The 24,394-nt window shown below is 36.0% G+C and overlaps 1 protein-coding gene across 1 annotated transcript in view; it reads right to left on the bottom strand.

Moving 5' to 3' along the window:
* Window positions 1-473: 473 nt before the first annotated feature.
* TTC36 (tetratricopeptide repeat domain 36) overlaps window positions 474-24,394 on the bottom strand; it is a 106,051-nt gene continuing 82,130 nt past the window's right edge. Inside the window, exons 2-3 of the mRNA XM_044079064.1 lie at window positions 21,852-22,040; window positions 474-890 (exon numbers count right to left, since the gene is read on the bottom strand). Coding sequence (XP_043934999.1) covers window positions 616-890; window positions 21,852-22,040 — 464 coding nt within the window. The 3' untranslated portion in view covers window positions 474-615. The remainder of the gene's footprint in view (window positions 891-21,851; window positions 22,041-24,394) is intronic.

The following is a 24,394-nucleotide window of genomic DNA, read 5'->3' as shown; positions in this document are numbered from 1 at the left end:
CTGTTTTGGTAACATTTTTAGAACCCAGTTTCTGGCTCCTTCAATAAGTTTTCTTTATTTTATTGCTCTTCTTATCCACCTTCAATGTGGATCTGATACATTAACAGGTTTAAGTGTCAATAGGAGACATAGATATTTCTGGCGGGGTGCACAGTGTCTTGTGCCCTAGGCTTCATTTAGATGACACTGTTCTGACAGAACTTAACGCCCTGCCAGACCTTGAAGATTATTTTATTTATCAGTGTTTAAAGTTCTACAGTAAATTTGCATCTGGCCCAGGTTATGGCTGAAGAGGGGTACTTGGACCACTTAAATTATGCTTTTACTAAATGAAAAAAAAATAGATGAATAGACATAAATGCATAGTCTTATTTTGTTACTTCTTATTGAATGTTTTGACTGAAGGGATACTCAGAAACACATGAAATAGGTCAAGCAACAAAACACATTAACAATGATGTGATGCAACATTGTCTTTTCAAAAGATACAAATGTAAAATATTTATTTGTTTTCTAGTAATTTCTGCCAAAATTAATAGGCATTCCCTGAAATTCCAGCAGCAAAACACCACAAAAATAGTTAAGTACTGCATTTGTATTATACTGTATCAACATTCATTCACAGTAAAACCCCTGAGAATCAGGGTTTCTCAGCTTCTGTATCATGTCTGCCAGCATCTGGTTGCAAATGGCAGCATATGGATTCAGCAGAATCATTTGTTGCTTGGCAAATGTGCTGCCCAGGCATGCTGCCTTCTGGAAATCTTCACGTGCCGCATCATCTTTCCTCTGCAAACGATGGATCAGTCCTCGTTGTACAAATGCCTGACATGCTGTATGACCTTTCCCATTGCTCAGCTCTATAGCCCTACTAAGGTCCTCCATGGCACCTGTTAAATACAAATTAAAGTGATGGTGAATGGAAAAAAATGGTCCAATATTCTGAAACTTTGATCTAAAATACAGACATTCAAAATGAATTGCTTTTTCAACATAATACTTACATTACATCATATAATTGAGTTTAGGTGTGATGATCAGTTTTCTGTTCATTTCCACCTCTGTCCTCCCTAAATCCATTCTCCCTAGTCTGGGTTTAACCTATAGTCCTACACAGACACCACATAATCAGGGTCAGCTTGTGATATTGGACTGCAGGACTGCAGCCCCCGCCCCCAGCTATAAAAGAAAAAAAAAAAGAAAAGAAAATGAAATTAAAAGAAAAAGAAAAAAACAAAATGCAAAAGTGTCCCAGAACTTCCATGCATGTGTGTTTGCATTCCCGGAACTCCACGGATGCGGAAAGGACTCCGGACTGCTGGTCAACCAGTCTGGAGTAGGAAGACAGCTTTCAGACTACAAAATTCCAGAAGTCTATGCAGTTACAACTGCATAGACTGAAAGGGGATCGGACTGCAATGTCTGCAGACTGGAGCCTACTTTGCTGTCTCGTAGGGCTTTTCTTTTTTGAAACAGAAGAATTATGTGGAATTAACGAAGCTGACTGAAACTCTGCAGAAATACTCAGGTAGAGGTGTGTGTGTGTGTGTGTGTGTGTGTGTGTGTGTGTGTGTGTGTGTGTGTGTGTGTGTGTGTGTGTGTGTGTGTGTGTGGTTTAGTTGCCAAAGCCCTTCATTCACTTCTGAAAAGTGACTCTTGCACTAATGTCTAAAGAGTTAATTACAGAACCCTAAAACACCTGCATTATATTTATGCTTCTCCTGTATTAACAAGTTTGAGACAAAAGTTATACATGCAGCACAACTTGGGGCTGAAATAATTCACAGTAGTTATGAAAATTCTGATCATAAAATACTGGTGCAAATTGTACATTTTTTGTTTGAGTAGCATTACAAATACATCAACAGATTCATGGCAGCAGCTGCAGATTAGTTGTGCTTCTTAATGAAAGAAATGTTTCTGGTGCTTCTTAATCAGTCCACTCCTGGCTGTGCTGCCAAATACAGAAGCTTTAGTGTTGGTAAACAGTGTCCACTCATTGCTTCTATTTATTAAGTGTGATTGCTTAGCGAGGGAGCACTCAATGTACACATCAGTGGAGTTGTTCTTACTGCATCTGGTAATGACAAATGGAAATTCTCTCTCTCTGCCTCTTTTTGTTTTTTTGAGTGAATCTCCCCTTAGCAAGGCTTTGTTTTCCATATCATTCTACATAAATCGTATTTTATTCACAGATGCACATTTATATTGCCTTTATAATTTGCTGACATTACAGAAATGGAATGTATGGTGTTACAGTACACAAACTTTGAAAATGTCACGAAGGCAGTAAGAAAGACAAGATCATAGTGAAACAACATGTCAAGATTTGCCGTGTGCTTTTGTTCAGCTATGGTGTCATATCTTGATTTTTGAGATTTTTGCTAACATTTTTATGAAAGTCCTGACTCCTAACATAATGTTTAGTTACAGCTTAAAGCCACAAAGACATCTCACATTTAAATGTCTTTAATAAATGGCACTTTGACTTACTCAGGTATGTTTTCTTACCAAAAGAAAACCCTTGGAAGCAACATTTTCAGCATTATGTACATTCTTGATACTCTAAAATGTCTTGAGGTGGTGATATTGTTTTCTTTTGTTACACAGCTTTTTTTAAGAATTTGGCAATTATTTTACAGTCTTTAGTATATGTGCTGGAAAAGATTTTAAAAATTATTTATTACTCTCTTCTTTTTAAATCTGGGGAGGTTTGATGATTTAAACAACACTGTTCCATAGTTATTTATGAAAGCCTGGCTTTAAATCCTTTCAGAGGGATTTTCCTGTTCTTTTTCTGTTTTTTTTATTTAATACTGCAAAGCAGAATAGTGCAATCAAAGATAAATATCACTAGAAGCACAAACATCTAAAATATGTAATGCCAATGCAGACTTCACAAGAGAGCTAAATAATTAGGAGTGAACTGCACTTCAGTCTGTGACCTGTCATTAGCATAGTTCATTTCCAGGTTTATTTACTGACTTTAACTCAAAGGTAAGAGCGTATAAAACATTTAAGGCTTGTCCCATGAACATACACTGTATGCCCATGTGTGATTAATATGTTAGATGTCATGCTACATACAGTACAGTCAGAGAAAATCATCGAAGTTGAATGGTGATGTTTGGCTTGTAGCACAGGTGAAGTGCTTGCATTCTGATTTTTGACACAAGTCTGCATATCAATCTACCTTCCTGTAGAAGTGCCAAAGTATGCTCCTTTTAAACAGAGAGCTCTTATTTGTTTGTTTGTTTATTTATTTTATAGCCAGGTAGGTGGGTTAACCCTTGTATGTTCTGGCAGCTTTGCATAGAACTTAAAGTCTATGAGGCCAGTTACATGGTTCACCCCATACTACTGCATCTGATTCCCCCAGGTATTCTCCTTTACACCCACTTTACTGCTGGCAGGTTTAGTGGTCTTACTATCCTGCGGCCCATATTAACTGCTGCATTAATGAACCAAATGCATATAAAGGCAGTTTTGTGTCCTTTTATGATCCCAGCACCCCCACTTCCTCAGTCTCTGTGCTAGTTCTGGTAGTACACCTGTTTAGAGAAAAGGGCACCAAGACTATGTTACCCTGCAGAAAGTATACTTAGAGAATGTGGTTTGAGAAGCACCTTCAAACCAGAGCATGCAAGGAGATGTAACTCTGCTATTCAGAAATGTCTGCTAATACCTTCTACTTCAGAATGTCCTGGGATAGCATGTATAATGAGATTATTGTTAGTTCATTGGACACTAGAAACTGTGGTTCAGTCATTTCAAGTAGAATTAGTGGAACTGCACTCCCTGGCCACCAGAGAAAGAGACAGTCTGTCTACTGGACTTTTAACTGACAAATAAAAAAAAAAAACTAAAAAATGATTTGTAGCCATCAGTTATGAATATAACACATACAGGAACAGACTGCAAAAATAAAAAATAAATAAATAAAATGAAGGAATACAAAGAAATGAGTATATATCTAAACTAAAGAAAATATTCAATGGATTTTTAGTCTATGTGGTTGATTAATAATTTAATGTTTCTTAATTTTTTCTAGTTAATTATTTTGGTAGTATTATTTAATTATGCATAAAGATGCATTACTTTTTGTTGTATCAAATGCTACAACATGCTTTAGTGTTGTGATATGCTGACTATTGGACTGTTCATGCTGAGATGTATGCTTGTTGATATTAATTTGCACACTCTATAATTAGATGCAGTACTTAGGTGTACTGCCTAAGATTTCCCTGGGGGACTTGCATGTCCTCCCTGTGTCCATGTGGATTCTCATTGGGTATTGCAGCTTCTTCTTACATTAAAATGATATTGCCTGTCCTTTAAGCTGTGTGTGTGTGTGTGTGTGTGTGTGTGTGTGTGTGTGTGTGTGTGTGTGTGTGTGTGTGTGTGTGTGTGTGTGTGTGTGTGTGTGTGTGTGTGTGTGTGTGTGTGTGTGTGTATATACATGTGGTGTGTGTGTGTGTGTGTGTGTGTGTGTGTGTGTGTGTGTGTGTGTGTGTGTGTGTGTGTGTGTTTGGGGAAAATGCCCGTTAAATATGCCTGGTGGAGCAGGTAGCAAGAGCTTCAACTCCCTACCCACCACCACTTGTAAAATGTTTGTCTCATATTTTTGCTCTGTTCTGTTCCTCATAAAATCTGTGGTTTTCCAGGCATTTAAATTTCAGACTTCATATTCTCCAGAATGTACATGGTAAACAGAATAAACCTTTTATTCTAGCAATTTTCTGTTTATAACATTGATGACAATATTTAAATTTGTCCTTATTTTTGGGATTGTATTCCTCCATTATTGGCTTTGTCCAGGATTTTTGTGCTAAGAGGTTGAGAGCCATGGTGAGAACTGAATTCACTAAATGATAGCTATTTAAGTTTTAGTCTATGTGTCTTTCAAGAAACAGCTGATTTGGCATTGTGGTATATTGCTCTGACTGTAGTGCATTAGGTCCTGGGTTCAAGATTTGGCAGTGAAATGGGTGGTGGTAACACAGCAGTTTATTCTAGCAACTTTCCAATATTATACAAGCAATGTTTAAAATGTATCCCTAGTTTTTGGTCTTTTGCCCCCCACCCCCAATAAATTTTGGCTTTTTCCAGATTTCTTGGGCTTCAAAGTTGAGAGATACAGTTAGTTAAGTGTCAAGTGGATTTTACAAGGAGCTGAGAGCTTGGAGAGAAGTTTAGTGCTGCTTATGTTGAATCTGCTTGCATTGTTAATAGCACAGCAGGTAGTGTATTTGCTTTTGATGCAGAAGGCTGTGGGTTTTACTCCCACAGTATATATGCATTGCTGATACTGTACTGTGTTGTACTATTAAAGGGGGTAGATGCTGCAGTCTTGAGAATGTCCGCTTTGGCAGAGATACCTAGTAACAATGAACCTGTTATCAGTTTGCCATCCATTCCCTATTCAAATATTACTAGCTTATCATTTTTTTAATGTAACATAGGCAATTTATTCCTCAAGGGCAACAGATACTTTATTTGTAGATAAAGTAATGAAATATAAAATTTGTTTGCTAGCAGCAACCTCTTCATTAGTTACAGATCTCTTTAATGTGGAATTATTTAGATGACTTACTTCTGCAGAGATTGTGCATATTTACTGATGCTGGTGGACTGTAGAAGTTTGAGTAGACTTTATGATGGAAATGTTCTTAACTGGGCAGTTATGTCATTATTGGTTCATGCATTTTGTTTTATTGTTTATTGGAAAAATGTTCAAAACAAATTTAAAATGCCATCCAACAACTGTACTGTATACAAGGAATATAATTTAATACAATCAGGAAGGTGTAACAAAGAACACATGTATGTTTCCTGTGCAAGGGGTCTATGATCTGAATACAGCCCAAAGTTAACTTTTATCTGTCAATGGCCAGATGTATTTTCTTTGAATGTGGGTTTCAATGCTGTTTCAATGAATGTAAGTTTCAAGGGCAGAGAAGTTTTAATGCTAAGTCTATTTTCATTGTGAGACTGCATTGCTTTGTTTAGCAGATGCAGATTAGTGTTTGTGCTGTTAAATGTAAAATAAAGCTTTTAAATGAAATCCAACTCATTGTAGAAGTAAAGCAGTATGCACATTACAGTGTTTATGGTAAATGGGGTGAAATAGCCAAGTAATGGGACATTGGAATAGCTGCAGGGAGAGGCCCCATTTGACCATGATTTTGTGAGAGGGGGAGGGCGGCAAACTCAAACAGCCCTGGCTGAACTATACCTCTCAACTGTCTAGATTTGTGCAGAATTAATAGATTTTTGCTTCTTATTTTTGGTTTGTTCCTCATAAAATTTGTGTTTTTCTGGCAAATCATTTAGAAATTAAGTCACTAAATTTAATGACAAACACTGAGTTACAGACTTCATACCCTTCAGAAAAATGCATGCTTAAGCAAGACTTGCTATTCTGTCAACTATCTTAAGTTTATACAACAGCAATTTTTAGTACTGTTTGTATGTTTCCCCAATATTTTTGGCCTTGTCCAAATTTCCTGTGTTAAGAGGTTGAGAGGTACGCACAAATAAATCACTTTATAGAATTAGGTATAGCCAAATCTCTCAACTTTCCCTGATTTTGGCTCAAAATGTTTCTCTCCTCCTAATAATCCCTCCACAAAATGGCAAAATTGGAAGAAAACATGGAGGGTTTATAATTAATAAATAATTGTAATGATCAGAGTTATAGATTACTTTTAATTTCAGAAATGCATGTAGATTTTCTCTTGTTCTGTCAGCTGCTCAAGTTAACAGTACTAATATTTAAAAGTGTCCCTTCTTTGACAGGTTTCTAGCTGTATTGTGTGGATATTTTATATTTTTGCATCACATTTTTAGTCCGTTTTTCATAAAATTGTGGTTTTCTGGCAAATTAGTAACAAATCATTAAAGACTGAAGTTAGAAAATAATGACAGACATATGAGTTTCAGATTTCATACCCTTCAGAAAATTCATACTAATGCAAGACCTACTATTCTATTATTTTTTTAAGTTTATAAGAGCAATATTTAAAAAGTGTCCTTATTTTTGGGCCTTTGTCCCACTTCTATTTATGGCTTTTTCCAGATTTCTTGCTCTGAGGTTGAGAAAGGTATGACGAATCAGGGTCAGGGCCATCAGCGTCTGGTGGAAACATTTCAAATTGTGACATGCATGCACTGCACTCCCCCACATAGTCACTCTGGATGTGCCCAAACAAAGCAAGGAGCAGTTATGCAGTGTAAGTGTGCAGAGTATCCCCCATCCAAGGTAGACATGAGTACTGCAGTGGCTTTCCATCTGTCCTTGATTTTGCAAAATGTTCTGGTTTTCTGTCATATATTTATACTGTTGATTTATGCTTCTTATTATTCAGAAAATGCATGTTGTTTCAGTGGCTGTTGCTCTGTTTAAGTAGCAATGCATTAATGACCATCAGGTAAGCTTGTCTGAGATTGTAAGATGCAAGTAAGCTTTAATAAGCATACTGTTAAAGAATTACCAACATTGAAATCCTTTTTCTTGTTTCCATGCAGAGAATATTTACATAACTAGAGAGCATATAAGATTTAGGTATTGAAACGCACATGACAGTATTTGTAATAAAGGACAGGATTACAGTATTTTCAGAAGTTCATTACATTTGTTGGAGACTTGCAGTCATCTTTGTAGGCTTTACCCGTAAACTAAACAGAATGCCAATCTATCATGTGTGGTCCATAACCTGTGCAGTAATGCTTTAAGCAATTTATCTTGAGCTTGTTTCTTGTTTGCTGTTAATTTTTTACTTTGATCATGTTTTCCCCATGAAACAAGTAGATAGTTGTTGTCAGGCAGCAGGACTTTTTTGGATAAGAAACATTTTTACAAGTGGAGGTATCACATAGATTGCTACTTTCAGCATGTTACTTGGTACTTTTATAAAGCTGAATATAAATTATAATTAGAACTGCAGTGCAAGGAGAAGTGGTTTCAGTTGAGTGCTGCTTGTTTTTTATACTTTATTTTAACTGGTATTCCAGTAATGTATTTAAAAAGTCATTTATTTTTTCATGCCTCACAACCTTTTTGTTTTCATCTAGATATTAAATAAGCTGTCATATAGCCAATGCATTGAAATATTTTTTTTCTTTTCCACTTCATTTTGTCTTGATTGGACTCTCATAATGATGGTTTGGCACCCAAGGCAGCGTATTTAATTAAAGTACCAATTTTTGTGGTTTTGAGCATAGCGCCACCCATTTCTAGTTGGCCACACCTCCTCTAATTGGCCCCACCCATTTCATTGTCTCCTGCAGCCCCCTTTGATTTGAAGTCACCAGCCCCCACTGCAAATAATGTTGTACTTTCCTAAACTAATTCCATCTATTTGTCCACAGTTTAACAAAAGAATATAGAATAAAGTAGTATGCATTTTCAGATTCAGAACAGTAGCTCTAATCAAATGATACAAATTCTGTTAACTGGTATATGAGGCTAAGGCACTGATTTCTCACAGTTAAATATTGTAGAGAGTGATTGCTTAACCAGGTACTCGTGTATGTTGATACCTATTATCTGAATATTGTATAATGCATGGTTTTGTTAGCAAATACAATGATACTGCTTTCAGTTCACTTAGTTATACTAATTACAAACATGGTAAGCAAGATTACCTCTAGTCCAGACCTTAACGCACCTAACTAGCTTTTCACTGGACAATAGTACTCTGACCCCACACTTCATCCTTTTCCTTACCTATGAACCAGTTTTCAGTCCATCATTTCATTACAGGTTGCACAGACCCTCTCTCCATTAATTTAATTTAATCTTGGTGGATAATCTGCTATTTATGTAGACTTTAATCATTTGGGCCTGTAGTGTTGTGTGGGAAGTATTTCCTGCGTTGACTCAGGCTACAGAAGATAAGAACTTAAACCCAGGGTCCTATCTAGCTGTGATCTGCATTGTTTCCTGTCATTGGGTTGATGTGCTCTGTGGACTGTACAGAAAGCACCTGCAGAGTAAGGAAAGGAAAAGGTGAGAGATGGCAAGGTGAGCAGTATGTGGATTAGCAGTGAAGTTATGGGAGGTCTGTCAAGAGTGAGCTGCAGAGTATGTGTAACTACTGCAGTACTACAAAAGCAAATACGTACCTTCTACTGCCAATCATTAGCTGACCGGAGTTCCGCTGTGGCGACCCCTAACCGGGAAAAGCCGAAAGACACAAACAAACTGGCAATGATAAACAACCCCTCTTTGTAACAGAGTATTGTGGTGTTACATCACACGTAGTACATCACAATTAATCCACAGAATCACCAGGTTATGCTGCAGCAGATTAATTGACTGTTTGGGTGTGATATGAAGGAAGAATAGTACACAGGAAGAAATTAAGGCACTGTTTGAAAAAGGAACTTGAAACAAAAAGTAAGGGAAGTTAATGAGGGAGCAGGGAGAGAGTACAAAATGAAGCTAAAAGCCAAGAGTCAGGAGGAAAAGAATGGAACAAGGAAATGGTTGTATCTAATTAGATATGTGATAATAAGAAAGCAGACAGTACTCGAGGATTAGTGGTAAGGAAAATAACGACAAATGAAAACAGATAAGGGTCACAGTTAGAAATAAAACAATAAATAATTAAATGACTGGATAATCAGAAATGTAATAACAAAGCTGATAGGAACCAATAATTAGTGGTAAGGGATAAACAGAGGAATAAAAATATAAAAGACAAGGAAGAAGTGTGGATAACAAGGAGGGCAAAATGACTGGATGCATAAATGAATAGCTGGGTAAATGGATAGCAAAACACAGAGAAGTATGACTGTTTTTTCAGTCATAACTAACAAGTTGTGTGTTTTTAAGACATGGACGTCAAGAAATCACCTCAACAACAATCATAACTCTCAACCTCTTACCACAAAAAATCTGGACAAAACCAAATATTATGGGGGGGCAATGGCAAAAAAGTAGGGACACATTTTAAATATTGCTTTTATAAACCTAGAAAGTTGCTAGAATAAAAAGGTTTTGTGTTAGCATGCATTTTCTGAAGGATAAGAAGTCTGAAACTCAAATGTCTGTCATTATTTGGTGACTTCAGTCCTCAATGATTTGCCAGAAAAACACAAATTTTATAAAGAGCAAACCAGAAATATGAGGGAAAAATATGAACATTCTGCAAAGATCAAGACAGTTGAGAGCTATGACAGCAATGCAAACCAAAGCTCGAATGGTAAGTTTTAATATCCATGTGAAGAACACAGAATATAGAGGATTATGAGAGGGTTGTGATCATAATCAGGTTATTATGTGTTCGAGACATGGATGCCAAGACATTCACCTTGAAAGCAAAACTTAAGAGATGAATCTCAGCATCCATGTTGAGAACACATAATAAAGGGTTATGATCAGAGACCCAGTCATAATTCTTTGTAGTACGTGGAGCTTTATGTGCTCTATGTACTACCAGTCACAGAAAAAAAAGCCCTAAGTGTTTTGCCAGCTTTCAAGTCATAAACACTTAGCAAGTGCTGTCAGAAAGACAGTGTAAGACTGTCTATTGTTTACTCTGCTGCTGTTTGCTGTTCAGTACTGGCAGATTTGAATTCCTAGGACAACACTCAATCTTAGCAAGTTAAGCAGGGGTGCTTAATAATTGTTAAGCTTGGGTCTTGTGTTACAGAAGCACTTAACTGATTTGTCTTTTTCTGGATACAGGAGTGTAATCACCGCTCTGCATACACTACAAGTGAATCAGACAAACCTGATTATAATTCTTTGTAGTAAATGAAGCTTTAGTTGCTGCAATGTACTACTAGCTAAGATACAAAATAATATATTATCATGAAGTGTTTTACAGCTTTAAAAGCAATATACTTTTCCAGTCATGAACATAGAGGGTTATGGTTGGGTTTCCGATCATAACTGTATTATTACATGTTTGAGACATGCATGCCAAGAAATTCAACTCAAGACCAAAGCAAAATGTTTTAATTTAACAGTATCTTTCTGTACAATATCTGCTTTCATGGCTGGATCCCCATACGCCTGTCTTTTTTACTTCCTTTCCACTTCTTTTGATGTTAATATTTGTATCACTACATTACTGAGAACCTCTCAGATGGTGTGTATTATTTCATATATATCCCTTCCCCACTTTAAAAAAAAATCTCTGCGTTTTCCATCAGTGGTGCTCACCTTTAGTATAAGTTCTGTATACTGCTATGTATTTCACCACCTTCATATTACTCTGATTGCTTGTTACATATGCTGCAGAGTCACAGCCTTACATTATAATGTTTGGCCCTTTCCCTTAGAACTGGGCACCAGCAAATTCATGGAGAGTACCAAAGAGCTTCCTGCCTTTTCATTTTACTAAGCTCATTAGCACTTCTTTCTGACTAACTGTACAGTTCCTACCAAAAATATTTTTTCCTAGAAGTGAAATAATGAGGGGAATTATCATTTTCCCCTTTTGTTGTTGTTATGAAAAAGTCCTGTTCTCCCACATTGAGTCCCATTACTGCTTGTAATTTCACAGAATCATTTTCCTCTTTTCCACCTCATCTTAGATCTCTTTCCATGGCATATCCTACTAGCACTATCCCTTTTATTTCATTTTGAATATACATACAGTGGATATAAAAAGTGTACACACACCTGTTAAAATGGCAGGTTTTTGTGATATAAAAAACGAGACCACAATAAATCATTTCAAAATTTTTCCAACCTTTAATGTGACCTATAACCTGTACAATTCAATTGAAAAACAAACAAATCTGTTAGGGGAAAATATAAAAAAATAAAAAACGTACAATAAGCTGGTTGCATAAGTGTGCACACCCTTAAACTAATACTTTGTTGAATTACCTTTTCATTTAATTACAGCATTCAGTCTTCTTGGGTACACACCTGCCATCAATTAAAGAGACTCTGATTAACCCCAAATAAAGTTCAGCTTTCCTATAGGATTTTACTGACATTTACTCAGTTGCCTGCTACAGCAAAAGCCATGGTTCACAGAGAGCTTACAAAGCATGAAAGGGATCTCATTGTTGAAAGGTATCAGTCAGGAGAAGGGTACAAAAAAATTTCCACAGCATTGGATATACCATGGAACACAGTGAAGACAGTCATCAAAAAGTGGATAAAATATGGGACAACAGTGACGTTGCAAAGAACTGGACATCCCTCCAAAATTGATGAAAAGACAAGATGAAAATTGGTCAGGGAGGCTGCTAAGAGACCTACAGCAACACTGAAGGAGCTGAAGGAATTTCTGGCAAGTACTGGTTGTGTACTACATGTGACAACAATCTCCCATATTCTTCATATGTCTGGACTATGGGGTAGGGTTGCAAGACAGAAGCCTTTTCTTACACAGACAAACATCCAGGTCAGCTCAGCTAAAATTTGCAAAACAATACATCAACTGTCCCAAAAGCATGTGGAAAATGTGTTATGGTCTGATGAGACCAAGGATGAACTTTTTGGCCACAATTCCAAAAGGTATGCTTGGCGTAAAAACAACACTTTGCATCACCAAAAGGACACCATCCCCATGGTGAAGCATGGTGGTGGCAGTATCATGCTCTGGGCTTGCTTTGCTTCAGCTGGAGCTAGGGCTTTAGTAAAGATGGAGGGGAATTATTAACAGTTCCAAATACCAGTCACTTTTGGCCCAAAACCTTCAGGTGTCTGCTAAAAAGCTGAAGATGAAGAGGAATTTCACATTTCAACATGAGAATAACCCTAAGCATATATCCAAATCAACAAAATAATGGCACCACCAGAAGAAAATTAAAGTTTTGGAATGGCCCAGCCAGAGCCCAGACCTAAATCCAATAGAAAATCTGTGGGGTGACCTGAAGAGGGCTGTGCACAAGAGATGCCCTCGCAATCTGACAGATTTGGAGTGCTTTTGCAAGGAAGAGTAGGCAAATATTGCAAGTTAAGATGTGCCATGCTGATAGACTCCTACCCAAGAAGACTGAGTGCTTTAATTAAATCAAAAGGTGTTTCAACAAAATATTAGTTTAAGGGTGTGCACACTTATGCAACCAGCTTATTGTATGTTTTTTATATTTTATAATTTTTCCCCTAACAGATTTGTTTTTCAACTGAATTGTACAGCTTATAGGTCACATTAAAGGTGGGAAATGTTTTGAAATTATTTATTGTGGTCTCATTTTTTTATATCACAAAAACCTGGCATTTTTAACAGGGGTGTGTACACTTCTTATATCCACTATATGTTTCAGATGGCAGAACACTTTTCAGTCTGTTTGTTTTTATGTTATACATTTGCTAATTTGGTAAGCCCACTGAACATAAGTATCTCTTTTCAGGAGTGACCCAGGAGCACTGTCTCATTAAGTTTAAGTGACTTGTTCAGAGCAACACAACAGGCAAACAGAGGTGGAAGGAATCAACCCTGTACCATTGAATACAGAACAGTTCAGAGCTTTAATCTCCCGCACTAATTGCCAGACATCTAGTCTGCCTAATTGCTGCACATAGCAAACACTCATCCATCTATTGCCTGTCTTCCCTTAAGTGTCGTAGCTTATGTCACCAGTTCAGGGAGCTCACTCCTGTATCCTCCACCATTTCAATGAAGTAGTGCTTCCTCACTTCCTAAAATCTAGGACAAACCTGGGCCCCATCATTTGTTTCATTTATTTATTTATTTTGGATACTGATCCTTTGCCATGCATATGGCAGCTCTTTGTTATAAGGTATCATGATTTTCAGACAAGCAGAAGGTTAATGAACTGTTGTATGTTCCTGCAGTAAACTAATGAATAGCACAAGAGTGAATATGTAATGGGCCTAACATCAGAAATGTCACTTCTTGTACAGGTGATGTAAAGTCTCAAAGAGTCCTGTACCTCTTGTAAGCATAGCCTTCTCTGTTTCTTCCCTGCTCATCAGTTGATACCGATTAATGGAGCATATGCCCCTTGGGTGCCACCCCTACTTATCTCCCTAGGAAAGGCAAGCAAATGTCTTGCAATTCCCATTCATCAGTAAATTTTGTCTTCCCATATATATTTAATCTTTCTCTAACCACAGGTACTCTTCCTCCTGCATTTAAACTCTGTGATAATTCCTTTACTTAAAGTCCAATCCCCATAGCAAGTCGATGATTACAGGCTAAACTCTAAAACATCTGTCCCATAAATAAAACCTTTGAAAATCTGATAAACCAACAGATATTCAAACACATAAATAATTATGATCTACTCTATTATCAGCAACATTATTTCAGAAACTTATTTAGTACTCTAACAGTTCTACTCACAGCCACATATACCATCTACAGCAACATTAATGATAGCCTTATTGCTGCAGGAGTGTTTGTTGACATGACTCAAGCCTTTGAAACAGTTAATCAAAGCCTATTCTCAACAAATTGCAAAAACTTAATTTTGAAACTAACATCAAACTCCAAAACTACCTACAAGATACAACTTTTCAATTCCTCTCTAAAAGCCTATTATCTGAAAAAAAGGTGCACTCAGTACTGGAATCCCTCGGGCTCAGTGTTGGGTCTACTTCTGTTCTCACTTTTTTCTTTAATTGTATCACACATGGTCTACTTGACCACAAAATAATTATATATGCAGATGGCATCCTTTTTCTGGAAGCTAGTAAAATTCATCAATTCCTGCAATATAAGATACAATCTAAATTCACAAACCTAATTAATTGGCTACATACAAACAAGCTTCTGACTAACTGCACAAAAACAAATGTAATATTATCAGCTACTAAGAAACTTATTGTATTAATCACGCTAATAGTAAGAGACATCAAAATGAACATTATTCCTAATGTCACTCAGCAAAAATATCTAGGTGTGAAAACTGATTGTCCGCAAAACATCAATATTCACAATGGCAATATCACCATAAAGATCTTTTTGAATTTTCTCCCTGCTTCATTGTCATCTGTTTCCACTTTTTATTGTAGCTTTCTGTTTTATGAATTAGAACCTTAATTATGTAGCTCTAAAATACCCCTTTAAATCAGGAATCCAAAACCACCTTGTTCTATTGGAAAGACAAACTTATCCAAATTAACTCTTGCCCTCTTCTCCTGCCAGATAAATTCTTTCATCTCTTTAATTCAATCCACAATTTCTCCTCTGGTTGATAAAAGTTTGCTTGCCCTGTGGAAAACTAAAGAGACTAATAAAATTTTTACTACTTCTATCTTGCCATCCATATCCATAGACAAGAACATCCAGTTTCTCAGTTATTGTACGATCTTTAGTTTAGTCTCTACCCATGTATCCTTAGCTGCCATAACGGAATCCTTTTTTAACCCATACTCCTAAATACTTCATTTTATCATGTCCCCATAAATATGAGTATTGCTGAACCAATTCATGTGTGAGTACATAGTTTGCAGCTACAGCTTTTCTTTTATTTTCATTAATTGCATAGCCCAAAAAAACTTAAAACTGTCCAGAATGTTTCACAACACTGAGATTTCCTTTTCTGGCACAAAATAATAACGTCGGCAAATAAAGCCAACTTTTCTTGATTGCCATAGCAATTATATCCTTGAATTTCTTAGTTCCTTAATTTCTTTGCCAATGTTTGTAAGTATAAGGCAAATAACATGGGAAAAGAGGACACCCCTGCCTGGTTCCTCTGTTCAGACACAACTTATCATGGAGAGGATCCCTTCTACCTTGTTTTTTTTTGCCACTAGTCCCTCATATATCCACCTAAATAACAGTATTATTGTATCAGGTAATACCAATGCTTCCATTGCCCTACTCAAAAAATCCCATCTTACTGTATTGGATGCTTTTTCTGCATCAAGACCCACCACCAAAAGTAGTTTTTTCTTACATTTTGCTTCCCTCTGTATCATCATTGTTCTATTACTGTTGTCAAATGTGTGGCTCCCTTTCACAAAACCACACTGATCCATATCTATCAATTTTAGCAATATATGTGCCATTATTTTAGCCACTATAGACATAAACACTTTATAATCATAATTTAAAATTGAAATGGACTTATATGAAGCTGGGTCTGACAGATCTTTACTATCTCTAGGTATTACAACCATCACAGCTTTTTTCTATGATGTTTGTTCTTCCCTTCCTTTTAAGGAATAATTAAACAAAGCCTTCCAGATCTTTATGAATTTCTTCCCTTCTGGCTTCCAAACTTTCATAGAAATACCATCTATTCCAGGAGACTTTCCTGGAGATGGATTGTATGTCACCATTTTTCCTCTCATCTCCTCCTATTTTAACTGTTAATTGTTGAGCCTCCTCTACTCATAACCTTGCCATATTTAAGTCTTCCATAAATATTTCTATTTGTGCTATTTTTTGTTTCTACATTTCTCTGCTTTACACAAATTTTCATAAAATTTCCTAAATATCACGAACATATCTACAGGATCCCATATTATTTTTCATCTTATAGTCTTTGTAAGTTTGGCAACAAACCCTTTTTAATTTCTGTTGCCTAAGTCATTGTGCTAAAAGTTTCTGTGCTCTGGAGTTATTATTAGAAAACAGCGACCCCTAACCGGGAAAAGCCGAAATGAAGAAGAAGTTGCTTAACAACAACTAAACTCATGCATAATATAATCCAAATGACTCCCTTATTTTCTCTATAGCACTCTCCAGTTGCACCTCTTATTGTTCTGTGAGATTCCCCTTATTCTCCAATACCTTAACCTTTTGTCAGCCCTTCTAAATAATTCTTACTTTTTTAAAACCTTTATTAAATTATCACTTAAGACATTAGAAAACATACATTAACAGAAAAGAAAACAAACCATTTTAACATTTTCCATTTAAATACAATATACATCACTTATATGTTTTGCTACTATCATCAATCCAGTATTATATAAAACTGCTGAATTCCCGCCTTCACTTAAACCTCACTCCTCTCCTGAACATTATTATGCATGTGTTGCTTAAACAATTTCCACTTACTTCTATGTAATGTTCTCCTTCCCTTTTCAAACAATCCCTCTCCAGGTTCTTTTATCTCTTTTATAATATTCAATACCTCAAATACACTTGGTGTAGACTTTGATTTTCATTTTCTAGTAATTGTTTTTTGGCAGCCAACAGAATTAAACTTAATAAGGCCTTACGATGTCTAGGCAATTCACATCCTGTATCCCAGATCAAAAAAATCATTTCCCTATTTACAGCCATTTGCTCACCCAATATTTCTGATAGAGTATTCTATAGGGGATTTTTTTAAATTTGCCAATTCATTACACTTCCAAAACATATGTTCCCAGTTTTCTCTTTCTTCTTCATCACACTTCAACATTTGCTATCTACCTGAGGAAAAAGATATTTAATACCTGTTTAGGGTATAAAATACCCATGCAAACACTTCCAAGCAAAGATCCTAACATTTCTGGACTGGGTTGCATACTTGGGAGATATACATATGTCTTCCTATTGTTTTCTTATAAATTGTTTTTCCAGTCTCTCTTCCCAATCTGTTCTAACCTCCTCTGATTGATTCTTATAGTTATCACACAATATTGTATATACCCTGTTAATTATCCCCTTTTAACAGTTGCTTCTGTTCTAGATTCAACTAACAACAAAGGTATTTTCTTATATTCTCCTTCCCTCTCTGGATCATCATTGTTCTGCTAACATTGTCAAATATTTACCTCCCCTCCACAAAAAACACACTGATCCATATCTATTAATTTTGGCAACACCTTTGCCATTCTTTTAGCTAGTATAGACACAAGCAATGTATAATCATGGTTTAGAATTGAAATAGGTCTATACGAAACTGGATCTGAAGAGTCATTGTCATATTTAAGTAACACAGGCATCACAACTTTCTTCCAAGATGCTGGTGCTTTCCCTCCTTTTAAAATACAGTTAAAAAATCTTCCAGATCTTCATCTCTTTCTTCCTTCCTAATTTCCAAACTTCCACAGGAATTCCATCTGTTTTGGAGACCTCCCTGATGATTTATCATACATAACTGTTTTTATCTCATCATCTCCTATCTTAACTGTTTGTTGTTGAGCCTTATCTACCTTTAACCTTGGCATAATTAAGTTTTCCATAAATATTTTCATTTGTCCTCTTTCTTGATTTCCACATTTATTTGCTTTATACAAATTTTCATAACATTTTCAGAATATCTCTAAAACCTCTATATGATCTCTGTCTGTTTTTCTTGTTATAGGTAACCTAAGCTTGGTGACAACACTTTCAACCTTCTGTTGCTTAAGTCACTGTGATAAAAGATTTTGTGCTCTGGAGTTATCAAAAATAGTTTCTTAACTGCAATCTTTCTAAACTCATGCATATTATCCAGATATGTCTTTATTTTCTCTGTAGCGCTCTGCATTTGCTCCTCCTTTTGTTCTGTGAGATTCTCCCTATTCAGAAATACATACTTTAATCTTTGTCATCCCTTCTAAGTAATTTCTATTACTTCTTAATCATATCTCTTTCTCTTTTATTTCTACCTTATTTTTAAACTCCATTTTCATTTTATCCCAGTCACTAGTTATAACTTCTGAAGATATTTCTATCTTCCCTAATAACTCTTGAATAATTTCTAATGCCTACCTATTAAATTTGTGTCTTCCTAACAGGTAGATGGGAAAGCACCAGTATAATATTTTTACTTCATTACCCTGCATTATCTTAGTTTTTATTGATGCATGTCGAAGCTTTCAATTAAATGCACATGTTCCTGTGAAATATAATTTCTATCTATACTAGCACAGTTATTGTACCTTGGGGAATAATATGTAAATCCTCTTTGTGTTCCTACTACTGAATTCAAATCTTCCATGCCATCATGTTTTATACAAATTCTAATAAGAACACAATTCATTTCATTTAGTTTTCCCCCATTAGTGTCCTTCTAAATATTAATGATATAAAGTGGGGTATAAGCTTTATAGTCCACCCACAAGTTTAAAAAGTCAACAAAACTCCAATGTTTTCCAGCTTCTTTTTCTCGCAAACCATATTTTACAAATGTAACAAGATGCTTTATAGTCTTCCATTTATTCACTAATTTCAGAGTTGCTGGCCTTCTTCCTTTTCATCTCCATTTGCCAACATCAAATGCTAGCTCAAGTCCAAGGTACTGTTGATTCTTCTAGTCAACTCCTGTGTTTTTTTTTCTGTCTCTCAAGCATTTTTCTTTGAAACATTGGAAAAGGTTTCACTGGCAAAGTCTCACTATGAACTTTACCATCAGAAGAAAGAGGAACAGAGTTCCCTTCTGCTTGCTGACTCACTTTTGGTTGGATAAACGTTTTTATTTCCTCCTTAGATTTTTCTGTGTCAAAAAATGACTTTGATCCTCCAAGAAAAAAACAATTTGAATACAGCTGGATACCAATCTTGACATTCCCTAATTGTTAGGATAAATTTGCTTCTCTTCTGCCTGATGTACAGTGAATAATCATTTTTTACAAACACTCTGCTGTCTCCAATTTTTAACACTTTGCCCTTCTTCCACAATTTTGACAGGATTAACTCTTTCTGCTGGTATGACTGAATCTTTACTAATATAGGTCTTGGCTGCTTTCTCATAGCCAGGTTTGGAGCATACACTTGATGTGCCCTTTCAATTAACAAATTCTGCTGTAGAATACCAGTCCAGTTGCTTATTTGTGTTTTCAAAAAAATTAATACTGTGCGTTCCTTCCAGTTTTTCTAGTACAGGAGAAAATCTCAGGTTTACTCTGCGTGCTGTGTCTTCTAACTTTATTATTTTTTAAACAGTTCTTCTTGAGAAACCTCATATTCAGCCAGCTTTTTCTTCATGTCTGCCTCTGATTTTTGCAGTTTTATCAGGTTATCTGAATGGCTAGTTAAAGCTTCTTCTATTTCTTTCCAGCCTTTTGTTGTTTGAATTGATATATTCCTTCATTGTTTTAGTTATTTTAATCACCACGTATTACATTTGATTTATTTTTTTCCTCTAATTACTGGAAGACATCTCTTAAACCAAAGCTGAAGCTTGAACTGGTTCTTTTTTTTTTTTTTTTTTTTTTTTTTTTTACCGAACAGCTGCAGAATCCTCCATGGACAGTATTTTCTCTTCACCTTTTCTGTCGATTTCTTTTTCAGGTTTTCCAAATTTCTTCTTTGCTGACATTCAGGCAGCGTACTTACTAGATAGGAAATTCATTTTACCAAAAAAAAAAAAAAAAAAAATCAAAGGCTCTCCTTTTCCTCATTTTCTGATTTCACACTGGTATAGCTGAAGTTATGTTATTGATCAGTGTGCAGACATCTTGGAAGTCCAACTCTTATTACGTCTTAACCATATCTCTTTTTCCTTTATTTCTACCCTGTTTTTAAGCTCCACTTTCATTTTATCTCACTCACTAGCTATAACTTCTAAAGTTCTTTCTATCTTTCCTAATAACTCCTGTATAATTTCCACCACCCATTCCTTATATTCTTCTCTTTTTAACAGGTAGGTGGGGAAGTGCCAGTGTCTCATTTTTACTCTATTACCCTGCATTTTATTTTCACTATCATTGGTGCATGATCTGAAATAATTATTGGATGTCTGTCAAGTTCTCAATTAAATGCAGATGCTCCTGTGAAATATAATTTCTGTCTCGTCTAGTCCAGTTACTGTACCTTCAGGAATAATATGTAAATTCTCTCTGAGTTACTCCTACTGAATTCACATATTCTATACCAAATATTTTCATAAATTTCTTCAGAAATCTACCCTCATGTGCTATATTTTCCCTTCTAGACCCCCTAGATACATCTTCAATGTTGCAAACCAAATTCCGGTTCCCACCTATAAGTAATATTCCCTGCTGAAAGCTGATCATTTCTCCCAAAAGTTTCTTAAGGTCCATGATAGCAGTTTTAGGTGGAATATAAATACATGACATTGTAATCCTCTTCCCTTGCCAGTAGCCCCTTATTGCTACAAATCTACCATTATTATCCTTTTTTTCCTGCACTATCACTGTTGGAGCACCTTCAGCAATTAATATCAGTATGCCCTTTTCCTTTGCCCCTGATATTCTGCTTAATATCCATTCTGAAATCCTTTCTTCATCAAATTCGCATGCTCATTTCTTTCCAAATATGTCTCCTGTACCATTGCTATCTGCACTCTGCAATTCTTAATATAATTCAAAGCTCTTTCATTTTTGCCCATACCCATGAGACAATTCACATTCCATGATAATATGGAAACTGCTGGCATTATGATAAGGAGTCATTATCAAACCTATTATATATGACAGCTTTTTTAGATGTCCATTTCCTGCTTTTGCGATACAAGCACCCACATAGGTTTGGCAGGCTGATCTTTTATAAATTTGTTTCTTGTCATCTCCATTTGAACCTAGGTCAAATTTTACAAGACTTTTTGTTTTACCAGCAGAGAACCCTTGTAAGAAATACTGGGAGAGCAAATGGCTGTTACTAAGGAAATTATTCTTTTGAGCCTGGATGAACTTGGAAGTGTTTTGATGAAAGGCAGACCAGGAAACCATACTGACTAAAGCCTTTTTTTCACAGGAATGTGTGCTGGGACCCACATCTTCTGGAATCACTGCTAACAACCACGAGATGTCCCCTACTGCTAGGCAACTTGTGGTGACATCATAATTTGAATGAATGATGTAATATGTGTAATTATTTCTCAGCGTGAAAAATGTAAGAAGTGATTATTTCTCAGTGTTATATTTAATTTTTTACCATACCAGTCATGCCTGTAACCAAGTCTGCACCTGAGAAGTTCACCCATTTTGTAACAGAACAAGTAAAGGCAGTGCCAAAATTATCAAACTCAATCTACAGCAAAACTTAAAACTGAATACAAATGTTCTTTAACTCTACAGTACCTACCTGAAATATTGCCTTTCAGTCGAAGAGTCTGTGCACGATTGTTGTATCCAGAGGCTCTGTCTGGAAGAAGGTGGATAGCCTGATTGAACTTCTCTAAAGCTGTGGAAATATCCCCAGATTCTGCTGCAGATATTCCTTGTAATTCTAGATACTTTGCCTGTTCCAGCAGCTCTGCATCAAATTTACTATCTGGTCAAATATAAAATAAAAATGTGATTAATAAACAGGAGCATAATAGGAGAAATTGCTTAAAATAAACCTGATGACTTTCAGAAAGCTTCTCCAAAAATTATCCTGAGTTGCTTTCGTAACAGGATTTTTTTTATATAAATGCACTCCTTCAGTATTTATTTTTCTTATTCAGTGACAGACTGACCACAGCTGCTATAAGAACATATATAGATATAGACACATACATTAGAAATGCTTTTCATACTGCGTTATAAACTTGCATATCTGCTATAGAAGTCTACACTTTTCTAACATGTAAGAGTACTTTATTTAACATTCATTTCACTTTACTGAGATGCTGAGATATGTCCTTGTCTGTCACTCTAAATCCGCTGTATACATCAGCCTAACTTGCTTTGATTCCATTTCACTAACAGGTCCATCCCAACCCTCTTACTTTTGCTCATTTGTGCAAGCCTCCTACGTTGCCCTGACAAATGGTATTTCTCTTTCTAGTTAAGTTAGCTTTAGACTTGCATATCAGGGTGTTGCACAATCTTTTGGTGGGTGGTCTGGTTACCTGCTTAGGGTCCTAATGGTGATCGATCAGCACACCATGATGTTATGATACCACATCACTGTGGTCATCCTTGCCTAGTATAAAGTCACACACACACTGATACTTAGGTGGGTTCACTAGTATGCATGGTGCCCCACATCCTTTTCAAAAGGAAGGAATGCTGTCTTTCAAATGCTCATTCCTTCCTACAATAGCTTATGCCCCTGTTAAATAACATTCAGATCTGAACCTGTCACCAGATATAGCCCACTGCCCCTCTGCACCAAAGGCCTGGCTAAGGCACATGTTTTTAAAAACATCCTGAAATGTATTTAATATGCATCGATAAAACATGTACTCATCTCCTGCAAGTACTGCTAAGTGCTTAGGTGGGTAACAGCTATCAAATCCTGCTTGACTACCATATTCAGTTGTTCAGTTTCAAAATATGAAAGGCCATATTATTGACCTTACAGATGAATGAATCAACTAGAAGGCCAGGAAAATCCAACAGAAGAATGGAATGTCAAGTGATTTAAGTCTGACCTGCTACTAGCAAGGGGACATTCAAGAGAAGAAGGGATATGTGAGTAACATGGAATTAAAACAAGAGGAGGAACACTAAATGCCTTTTGCATAAAATGTAGTGAATGTATATAGAAACAAAAGAAAAATAAGCACTCTGGTAAACAAAAAAAGGTAAGCAATATTAGAAGTATTGCTGTTTTTGGTGGTAGTGTGGAACACTGATCAACTTATGTTGAAAAAGTAGAACTCTTAAATATAGATGATGGCAATGCACACACTAAAGTCCTCAGTGCAAGTTAAGCATCAGAGCATGCAAGTTGTTTTGCAGTTTGGTAGCAGAAGAAATGGCCTGTGTCAGAAGCAATCTATGACACTGCTGAGATTCTACAAATATCATTTATATCCAAAAACACTAGTCAGTGCAGAAAGTCTCAGGTTTTATAAATAGTCGAGCAAATGATGGAACTGAGAAGATTAGCAATATATTGTCAGTTTGCAGGGGGATTGTCTGTGTATTATAGTATCTAGATGTGATAGGTTTTATGAAAGTACACAAAAAGGCTGATGTTATAGAAAGATATAGCATTAGAAAGTGGGAAGTTAGCATAATGGTTAAGGTGTTTACCTTACAGATTCAAGGTGCATGGTTCAATTCTCATATGGAGTAACTGGCTAGGGTTACAATGACCCACAAGGGCAGTTTGCCTAGTACTAACCTATGAACCTACACTTTATATTGTAGCTGCAATGAAGACTGCTGAAAAACATACATATGAATTAGAACAAAAGGTGCTTGAACATACAACAAAGATTTTAAAAGCACAATTGGAAAAGAAATATATCTACATATTTACTGTGGGTGTAAGTGACTTGGTTTTCAAAGAAGGATTAAAAAAAAATAACACAAGAAGGGCCATGTTGTCAGAGTGTGTTGGGGTGAGAAAGAATACCGGAAGACAAGTATAAAGTTGCCATTGAGCAAGTTTCTGTTTGTGGCATCACTGTTCACTATAGCATGACCCAACATACTAAGTGTGTTTCATTGAATTAGCTTAATATAGAAAAATGCCTAACTTCCGCTGATGTTGTGCAACCACAACAATAATAAGTTATATTAATTAAAGTGGCAAATCCCCCCGCACTTGGGGATTGGAGATAGTTTTCTTGCTACTTCACCCAGATTGTTACTTTTAGTCCCAATCACTGGAATAGATACAATAAGTTGGGTTTCATTGAAATGGCCATCAATAACATAAACCATACTCTAATGAATTTTTCAGAATGG

The sequence above is a fragment of the Protopterus annectens genome, chromosome 8.part0 (assembly GCF_019279795.1).
Source record: "Protopterus annectens isolate FY-2018-M chromosome 8.part0, PAN1.0, whole genome shotgun sequence".
NCBI lineage: Eukaryota > Metazoa > Chordata > Ceratodontiformes > Protopteridae > Protopterus > Protopterus annectens.
The sequence above is the reverse complement of the archived record's forward strand: the minus strand, read 5'-3'. Positions and strand labels throughout refer to the sequence as shown.